We start from the raw sequence: 10,412 nt of genomic DNA on the forward strand, positions 1-10,412 counted from the left end.
AAACAACATGAAAGATGCACAAACCAATCCAAGTCTCAAAATGTGCCATGTCCTACGCATTTCCCTACAGATCTACAGAACAGAAGCATGTCTGGATATAAAACAGTGAAACAGTGGACAACACTCAATGTACAGCAAATTAAAAATATCAGTGAATGTATTGAATCTGATCTTCATAAAAAGCTATCATATATCTCTTTTAAAACTTGGAATATGACTTAAAAAGTCATACTGTATATTTTTATGATGCATTTTTTCCTTTGTGGGGGAATAAACATTTTATTGCCATTCACTTTTTTGTTTAATAGAAGAAAAGAAAATAATATTAAGTTATATTATGAGTAAGTAGAACCTTTTTATTTCTTGGTGAAGTATTCTTTAAAACAACATTGTGAATAAATAGATTTTTCAAATATATATATATATATATATATTTCTGTGAATTTAGATATTGTGCCATCAATTAAAATTATATAATAAAAGTATCCGTGCAGTCATATATTTAAATGTTTTTGTAAAAATATAAATAGGTAAATATTACTGTTTATTATTGTGTATTGTTAAATTGGTGCACACACACATTATATATATATATATAGGAGTGTGTGTGTGTATAAATTAAATATAATTTTTCCTTGAGGTCTTTTGAAAAAGTGTAAATTACAAGCAATTTGCACAATAGTTCAATCTGTGCAAAGTGTTTTGTTACGTTCCATGGTACTTTTTCACTTTTCATAGTGTTTCTGAAATATATTAAATAATTTAAACAAATAACAACGTCCACATATATACATTACAATACATATAATAATGTGGATAAATTAAAGACATCCTTGCATGAGAATATTTCTAACATGTAACTGCATAATAATCAGTGCAAAACACTGCAATACAATTTGGAAAATTATAGGTATAAAATTTCATTAGAAATATTAGGCTACAGTATCACATTGCCCTTTGGGAGGTGGAAGATCAAGGTAAAGGGATCGAAATGCATAGTTTCAGGGTACAGTTTTGTTCTGAATCGCTCGTCCAGGCTGCACGTGTTCAGCAGAAACACACAATACGTGAGCGACAGAGTGATCAAGTGTGTGAGAATGTGGTTTAGGTCAGTCTGTGCTGTTTATAGACCAGTCATAGGGCAGATAGCTGACTTTGACCTTTCCTTCTGACAGCAGAGCCTGTAGAGTCCTCTTCTTCTGTGACGCTCCCATATGCTCAAACACCCAGTTCAGCAGCTGATAAAGAAAACATTAAGAACTCAGCAAGTGACAGAACCAACCACTGAATGGAAAAGAGCAGCTTCTGCTTTAGTTAAGAACTGATTTATTTATAACTATTGCTTTAAATGAAACCAAATGTGCATGAATTGAGAGTGATGATATATTTTTATTAATACCTTCTCATCGCTGCCTCCAAAATCTGCCTTGTACCACTTGAAGATCTGGCTCAGTTTCACTTCTCGCCCCGCGCTGTCGATCACGCAGCTGTCGTCATTCTCCAGGAACGCTTCTGCTGCGGCTCGCAACTGACTGTCAATGTCCTGATGTGACACACGCAGGGAAATCTGACTGTAAAACACTACATGCTGTACTCTGCCAGAAAGAATGTATAGACACTTATAGACTATTGTAATTGAGAGTATTTTGGATGTTAACCTGTGATGTGTATGTCTTAATTGGAGGGCAGCCCTTTGCACCACAGTTCAGTGCAAAATGAATGAGAGGCTCAACATCAGGAAGTGCCACCTAATGGAGGAAGACACGCATTACTAATGATACTAGCATTCACTGATAGCTTTATGTTTCTCAGTCTTTGTCATAACAGTTTTAGTACACTATCAAAAGTTTGGGGTTGGTGAGATTTAATTGAGTGTCTTATGCTCACCAAGTATTGCATTTAGTTGATCAAAAATAGAATAAAAACTAATATTGTGAAATACTTCTTCAGAGTCACATGATCCTTCAGAAATCAGTATAATACGCTGATTCACTGCTCGAGGAATGTTTATTACTTTATTATTCAAAAGAACAGCATTTATTTGAAATAGAATTATTTTGTTACATTTTACATTTTTACTGTCACGTTTGATCCATTTAATGTTTTCCTTGCTGATTTAAAACATTACTTTCTTACAAAAAAAAAAAGAAAGAAAGAAAAAATCTTACTGACTCAAAACATAAATTGACAGGTTTACACCGACATATAATATTTTTCACTAAACGGGTTAAGCCATTAAATTAAAAAATAAATAATAATACAGTGAGTTTTTTAATCATTATTTTATTCCTGTTTTAGTCTTTTGACAGCCGTTGTATTTTCTGATTTATAGGCTTAATAAAATAAACTTGAAATATTTTCAAATTTCACCTGGAAACTGCTTAAACGACTGAAAATGTTGCCGTTGATATAAAAGTTTAAACACTTTAAAAAAGGTGTTCACCATGATTCCAAAGAAAAAACATTTTTGGTTCCCTTAAGATCGTATGTCCACGCACACGGCACGAGTGAGTTTATCTGAAAATCGTACGGACGAGATGATATACTACACGATTTTACAACCCGCGAATTCCAGAAGCAATCGCACGAAGTTGATAGACGCTTTAGCTTGAAGCTCCGCTGTACGCACAGAAGGATCACTGTATGACATTAAAGTACCGCGAGAGCGCTAAGAGAGCACAATGCATTCGAATCGCTCTCGCGGTACTTTGATGTCATACAGGTGATCATTCTGTGCAGCGCTGCTTCAAGTGGAACGCGCCTAATATAACTGCTCTGCTCTCCCTCTCTCATAACTGCAAATCAAATATTGATACGAGCCATGACTGTTTCCTACACGTACAGGTTATTTTCAGCAATAGGAAACCGGGACGTTTGGTCACCCTGTGTGTGATAGCTCACAAACTTTTTAGACATGTTTAAAAATGATCGGGAGGTCGGGAAATGATCGTAAGCCACTCTGCTCGGCTCGTAATTCATCGCAAATAATACGAGCCGCGACCATACGAGCATACGCGATTTCCACACGATTGAAAAAAATCGCATGCGAACTCGTACGACAGCAAAAATCGCACCGTGTACGCCCGCCTTAAAGAACCTTTCAGTTCTTAAAAGAATCATTTTTCTTAGTACAAAGAAATTGAATTTTCACAAGAGTTAGTTCACCCAAAAATGAAAATTAGGCCATAGACTACTCACCTTGAAGGCATCCTAGGTGTACAGTATATGACTTTATATAAAGTAAGTATATTAAGTAGATACACCTGAATGTAGCTTGTGCCAACAGTTGTACACAGAAGTAGCTCCGGGCTGATGATGTATGAGGTCAGCGTTGCGCATGTGCTGGTGAGTTTCGTGAAAACCAACACTTGTTAACAGGAGCACAGGAAGCAAAGTTTAGCTCGAAATCCCATCGAAAAAGTTTTTGGATGCGCTTTTAATTAAACTTCTCTTGGACTGATGCATGCAACACCTGCTGAGTGGCATCAAACAGCTTGAAAGATGAAAGACAATTTTTAATATAATTTTTAAGAAAAAAGTTGTATACACCTAGGGTGACTTCAGGGCAAGTTTCATAAGTTTAATTTTTGAGTAATATAACCCTTTAAAGATTCTTCATTGAACCATAGATACCCATTAAAAAATGTTTTATATAATATATACCCGGAGTGAGAACAAAGTTCACATCCTTTTCCTGGAATACCTGCAGTCGAGGGTCGTTCCTGGAAAAGGGCTTCAGGAGCTGTGCCACACCTTTGCGATTTCCTCTGAGCACCCCATTTTCAATATCCTGCAGTGTGTACACCTCACCGCCAATGAAGTAGCTCACATAGTTGAAGAACTGGAAAACAGGAGACCAAACGTACAAGCACTGAAAGCATTTCACATTTCCTCTTTCTATTGTTGATCAAAACAGCAAAATCAAGTCTCTTACCCGATACCTTTGCCATATGTTTTTGGGAAAGCCAAGACGCAGGTTCCCGTGGATGACGAGGGCGTTGTAGATGTTGATAAAGAAAGCCAGTTTCTCTTCACGACTCAGAGACAGCAGATCCACGCGCTGAAGGTGGACAGCTAGATCACAGTACCGCTCGAAGAACGGGCTTCGGGACATGGCCTTGTAATCAACTCTCTGGTCAAGAGTGGAGACAGGCGGTCACTACCACACACAACCTTTCTTATTTAAAGCATAATATTATGGCGTCACGCTCCTTAGGTTCATTCACCCACCACTAACATCAAATGTCTGAGCATGCAGCGTTTGTGTCTGTGTCGAATCCATTGAACATGGTCTTGACTCTGTTTGATATGCAGTGTGTGATGAGATGAGTGGTGAAACAGTGCAATACCTTGCCATCTTCAGAAAGATGATCAGAGTAGAGTTGCAGGATCAGATTCCTCAGAGCCTCCGAGAGCTCACAGGCTGCTTTGGGCAAGTAACACAAACATGAGAATCAGAATGACTGAAACAGCCAAAAACAAAAAGTCTTCTGTTAAAGCATCGGAAACCATTTTAGTGTAGGTTTATGTCATTTTGCTGTTGTCACACTGGTCAGCATGTGATTAAATGATCACATATGGACAAGGAAGACGAGACCAATCAATGAAAGTATGCAAATAGATTTAAAAGAGGAGATTCGTTGAAATCGAGCGCCAACCTCCCGCTCTCTCTCGCGAGGCCAATAAGGAAGTGACTAAAACTGTAATTCATCGACTGGCCGCTTGAGGCTGGCTGCAAAAGGGAGTCAGTCCCATAGACTCCCCATGTTAAAATGCCCAACTTTACAGCAGGAAAAAACATGTTTACAGCCTGGTTCAAAAAATGATTTTGGTCTAAATAGCTAATTTTGCCCTTCATGACAACTGTGAGGGGGGTGATTTTTTTTATAACTCATCCGTTTAAATTATATTAAGACTTAAAGTTCTGCATAATTAAGGGCGTGGCCACTTGAGTGACAGGGAGATTGCTGCTGAAACTGCCGTCGCGCTAGGTGGGCGTGGCTACAGCAACTAGCTCCCGCCTTTTTGCCCATTTTTGATTGTCCGGGAGAGTCGCGCGGTGACGCACTGCCAAGATGGCGACGGCCCGCTCTACACACTTTAGGCTTCAAAAACTCTCTTCAGGAGTCTACGGGTGACGTCACGGACACTACGTCCATGTTTTTAAACAGTCTATGGTTGAAATCCAGTAAGCAAATATCATGAAGATGTCATTGTTCATGTCATATTTTTTAAATTCTATCATTGCAATCTTAAAACATTTTTTAAATACACAATTATGATTGTTCAAAACATTTAGGCACATTAAGATGTTAAAGAAAACTGTTTTTCCAAGAAGGATGCTTAAAATGCTTAAAATTATAAAATAATACAAAAGTAAAGGCATTTATAATGATATAAAATATATATAAAAAAAGAAAAAATACATATAATTTTACATTTTGATCATAACAAATGTTTCTTGAGCAGCAAATCATCATATTAGACTGATGTCAATCTGAAAACTGGAGTAATGATGCTGAAAATTAAGCTTTGTACCACAGGAATAAATTATATTTTAAAATATATTCAAATAGTGATTCGTTGTTTCAAATTGTAATAATATATCAGAATATTTTTGTGATATATTAGTTTTTTTAAACAATTTTTTTATGAACTTTTCTTTCAAAAACATAAAAAAATCTCAAAGACCTGAATCTTTTGAACATTAAATCTGATTCCCCATTGCATTTGTGCAACAGTCGTGTTAAAATATTCAGCATCTGCAAAAATTACACCACATTAGGAATCACATCTTGATGTAACGTGTGTAGACTTAAATGTGATGCTGCACTTGACACTTGTCATGATTAATTCATTGCCCCACCTGTAACCACAATCTTGATCATTAATTTAACTGTGACGCGCTAATTACAATACCTAAAATAGACAGGACACCTTAAGCCTGAAAGTATGAAGTACTACTGGATAAATAATATTCATTATACTTTATAAATAATACTATAAAAATGTATAGATGTTAAAGACTTAACTGACTGCAGTTTTATACTCAATACAGACACTGCAATAGCAAGCATGTAACTAACATTTAACAATGAACCAAACTCATCAGCGATTAAATAATCATTGAGTGTAAGTAACCCCATGCTTCATGCTTTAGAGATGTATGCAAAACACACACAGTTCAAATGCATCCTCACCATTAAACTCTAGCTAATTTCACCTGCTTCTTTCCTATCTACAATGAGCAAGTAAAGTGGAGCCAGAACAAGCAATGAGAGCCAACACCAATGACAAACACTGTTCAATACGCCATGCTTTCACTGCTTTTCACAGTAAGTAAATACAAAAATGTCTTTTTCGGACTGCCAGGAACTCATCATTACTATTATACAATAGACTAGGGATGTGTCTAAAAGCTGAAAAATGCTTTATGAAGGTAAGCATGGTACGTGTTTTATAAGTATGTGTTAAGATAAGTGTTATTTAGTATTTTATATATACACTATTAGAGGATTTATAACTATTTCTAATAAGCTTTTATAGTTAGATTTTCTTTTTATGTGCTTTTGATTTTTTATTAGTATTGGTTTTGTTTTCATCTAGTTTCATCTAGTTTAATTTTTATTTCTTTTTGTAAGTTGAAAAATACAGGAAGGTAAGCAAGACGTCCGAATCAGAGGTTTATATTTGATAAATATTCATTTATTTTCCTATTTTATTAATTGTCCTTTATTCTAAGACATATGCTACGTTTTAGTATAATTTAAATACTATTTATTTATTAACATTTTTAATTCACTTTTATTTATTTTCAGTTTTCAAGTTAATGTAGTTTAAGTTTTTGCATTTTTGTTATGTGATTTTCACATTGTTTTTTTATATATTTTTTTCATATGTTTAATTTATTTTTATTTAATTCAGTCATTTATATTTTATTTTATTTCAGCTTTATTTTAATTACAAAGAATAATTTTTTAACAGTTTTAGTTTTAGTTAACTGTAACAACAAGGAGAGATAACAGCTTGTTTATTGCAAAGCTCACTTAAAATCCTTTTAGAGATGCCATTGCTGTACCCTGGAAGCCGTCCTGAGCTTTTCTGCCAGTTTTGGCTTTTGCCTTCATTCATACGATGCTGTCTGTTGAGTCATTGACAGACAGGGCAGTGAGGGAGCTCTACAGGTTCTACAGTAAGTCATGACTAGTCCCACACAGATTTTGATTGCTATCCTAACCATAACTAACCAGTTTGTGGCTTGATAAGAATGGAGTTAATTAATGTTACACCCAAATAAATTCCTTCAGGTTCAGTTGGCTTGATGAAAGGGAGCTGCCCACACCCTTCTGTACATCCTGACAATCACCTCACTCCTCGTGTCCACAACCCTCCCAAACTTGAACTCTCTTAAAGACCTACAGCCTGACTACTGAAACTCACCTGCATTACACTACAAATGCAGAATAAAATACCAAAGCTTTTGCATAATTGTTTCTCATCTTGTTAAGCTACTTAAATTAATGCATAACTGAGAAAGGATGCATTAAATTGAAAGACAACTATATATATATATATATAGTACAGTTACATTTTAGTACCTACGGACCACAAACAAGAATATATATATTAAAAAAAGGTAAAAGCTTAAAAATATAGCAGCTGGGTTGCACTGTGTTAAGATATTTTAGTAATCAAAGCAAATAGATAAAAAGAGTTTGTCACCTTCTCTGAACCGAAAGAGGGCTCTGTTATAACATTAATAAAATATACAATTTCTAGTTGTATAAAATCAAGGGAGAGACCTTTAGGGGATGGACTGATTCAGTTAACTTGTATCACTATAAACGGACAACAGCAGACATCAGTGGAGAAACAGCTGGTGATATGGTAAGGTTGGCTCATGCAGGCACAAAAAAAATTAAAAACCTTGCCAAGTAGTTAGAAAAAGTGAATAAATTGCAGTCATTCCTTCAGCACTCTAAGCCAGCAACGAGTATAAGGAAGTACTTCCGAGTGTGTTTTTCTGAACACAACTACAAGCAGACAGTTCATGAGATACTGACCTCCATCCAACTCACCATCAGAGTCGAGGCTGTGCTCCTCAGGTACAGGAGGAGCGTCCAGAGGCACGGGGTCCTCTCGTACTGACAGGACGAGACGCTCCAGACGCTCAGGATCCTAGGAACAACAAAACAAACTCTATTTGCTCATTTGAAGTAAATCTCAAGCCAGCTGTCAGTCAATAGTGAGATCCTGCATTGGTTACCGTTTCTTGTCTCACCAGGTTCTGGAGGTCCTCGTTGTTTCCCACAAACAGGTTATTGAAGAATATCTGTGGCACGGCACTGAGACCTGTGAGCTCTTTCAGTCGTGCTCTTAATTCTCTGTGTTTGTTCACATCCACCTCACACACAGGCACACCGAGCGCTCTCAGAGTGGCTTTGGCCTGTATGCAGTGTGCACAGCCTGGCACGGAGTACACTGTGACCCGTCCCCTCATGACGGTCCTGTCCTCCACCATCACTGCACCTGGAAGATCAGAGGAAACACATCGATCCAAACACTGGAAAGCTGTCACGTCAATACCCTGAACAGACCAAAAACTAATGAATCAGTTAATAAATAAAAGGCACATTCCACAAATACATCAGTCCCATGAATTTTTTAAACCATTACAGGCAAAAATCCTGCGTTTAAGATATAAAATGGTCTGGATGTCTTAACGTTCTTTATTTTGTGTAACACTTAAACCATAAAACTTAGCTAACTTATGCCATAAATTTGGATGAATATATTGAACTGATATTCAATTGTAATTTATTTTACAATTTGCTTTATTCAATATCTACAAGGTCAATGTACATGTGATTTCCAGAAATACAATCATTTAACAGCAAAACAGACAAATTTAGCTTCAAATAAACTACAGAAACAACTCCAAAGATGATAAATACACATGCATTAAGCATAAACGAACCCAAAACTCTCTCTACACCAATGTGTCACAGGGGGGGGGGGGGGGGGTTTATCCATCTAATAAGGATGCATTTCCTTGCCACGAGTAGCAATTTATCTAACAATTTATAACCTTTAACGTCCAGTGTCAGTGACATTTTCTGAGATGGAAGCCCCTGTAGAAAGAGACCAGGATCCGTTTTTTTACTTTATTTTAAGAATGGTGCTAATTTCATAATCAATGTCGTTCCAGAATCTTGAAATGAGCTTGAAGCTCCTATCAATTGTAATTATGGTAAAAAAAAAAAGAAACAAAAAAAATTACAAATAAATAATGATTGGCCATGGCTTTAATGGCTGTCCCATATTTTGTGTGTGCGATTTTTTTGCGAGAATCTGCTAAATCACAGTAGCCTATATTTATTATTATTTTAAATAATCTTTTATTTTTATATATTTTCAGTTTTAGGCTTAGCCATTTTGCTTTGGTCTTTTTTTTTAAATTTCTATTTAGCTTTATTTTATTTGTATTTCAGTCTTATAAATTAGGTTTTAGTCATTTTTGTACTTCGACTTTAACGTTTTGACATTTCTTTCATGTTTCCATTTCTTTCTCTTTTACAATCTTTAGTTTTTATCTTCTTTAGTGTAATAAACAAAAATTGTTTTAAATTTAGTTAATAATTAAGCAAAAATTACAAACACAATTTAAAAGGTAAAACAGCTCATATTTAGACCCTTCAGATTGAAAAAGGCCAAGCACCTCCATTTATGCTTGTTAAAAAACAGGTTTTACATAGAGGTTTTATATACTTTTTATAGAAAGTTCTTTCTTTGCAAAAATGGACCACACGAAGCCAAAACACAGTTATGGTTCCTCCAGTAAAATCATAACGAACACATTAAATTCTCTCCATTTTAACTTAATTCCAAGGAATGTATAACAATCTGTTTTTATACAGTCTATGATAACAACAAAACATAACAATGGCTGTGCATTTCGTCTCTGGTTACTAAAGTAAACGTTTGAACAGGAATCTAAAGACTTGAAATATCCAAGCAGCACTTGAAATAAGAGCCAACAGTTTAATACAGAAAGAGAATCCGGCTCTCTCCCTGAACTACAAGAATGCTGAAGCTAAAAAACAAAACACAAACCTCCTTAATCAGCACGAGCAGTTTTCTTCACGTACCTGGTCTTCTCTTATCTTATCTTCTCTAATCTTTTCCTGCCAGCTGCTTTTGGCTCGTGTCTCTATCAATGCGCCGCATAGACTCAGCATAGAATTCTGACGAGATGTATGCAAACAATTGAACATTGTTGTGCAAAGTAACTGCGCCCTATAATGCTATTCATAATAACCCAAAATGATTTTCATCTGCAGTTGCATGATTCTCAAACGACTGAGCAGAGAAGAAAACAACCGGACAACGGAGAGAGTGTGATCGTTACAGCA

General features: G+C 35.8%; 1 protein-coding gene across 4 annotated transcripts; it reads right to left on the minus strand.

Moving 5' to 3' along the window:
- Positions 1 to 791: 791 nt before the first annotated feature.
- Positions 792 to 10,410, minus strand: LOC132152385 (uncharacterized). 4 transcript variants are annotated; one of them, XM_059561157.1, is made up of 9 exons: positions 10,149 to 10,410; positions 8,282 to 8,529; positions 8,064 to 8,178; positions 4,350 to 4,423; positions 3,935 to 4,132; positions 3,704 to 3,841; positions 1,659 to 1,748; positions 1,400 to 1,543; positions 792 to 1,238 (listed from the first exon to the last, which is right to left on the minus strand). In XM_059561157.1, exons 2-9 carry the CDS (start codon positions 8,519 to 8,521, stop codon positions 1,110 to 1,112), a joined length of 1,128 nt encoding a protein of 375 aa, XP_059417140.1. In that variant the 5' UTR covers positions 8,522 to 8,529; positions 10,149 to 10,410; the 3' UTR covers positions 792 to 1,109. The 4 variants fall into 4 exon arrangements, with proteins under 4 accessions (XP_059417140.1, XP_059417139.1, XP_059417138.1 ...); XM_059561156.1 differs by having other exon boundaries at positions 4,350 to 4,426; XM_059561155.1 differs by having other exon boundaries at positions 8,267 to 8,529.
- Between the last annotated feature and the right edge of the window lie 2 nt (positions 10,411 to 10,412).

This window comes from Carassius carassius, chromosome 11, assembly GCF_963082965.1.
Source record: "Carassius carassius chromosome 11, fCarCar2.1, whole genome shotgun sequence".
Taxonomy (NCBI): Eukaryota; Metazoa; Chordata; class Actinopteri; order Cypriniformes; family Cyprinidae; genus Carassius; species Carassius carassius.

Excerpts from the sequence above, each read along its gene's own strand:
- LOC132152385 (XM_059561154.1), bottom strand. The coding sequence starts at position 8,521 with ATGGTGGAGGACAGGACCGTCATGAGGGGACGGGTCACAGTGTACTCC. Across the intron at positions 8,179-8,266 it reads ACCTGGTGAGACAAGAAACG|GATCCTGAGCGTCTGGAGCG; the intron begins GTAACCAATGCA and ends TGTTGTTCCTAG. Across the intron at positions 1,749-3,703 it reads GGAACGACCCTCGACTGCAG|GTGGCACTTCCTGATGTTGA; the intron begins GTATTCCAGGAA and ends TTCCTCCATTAG.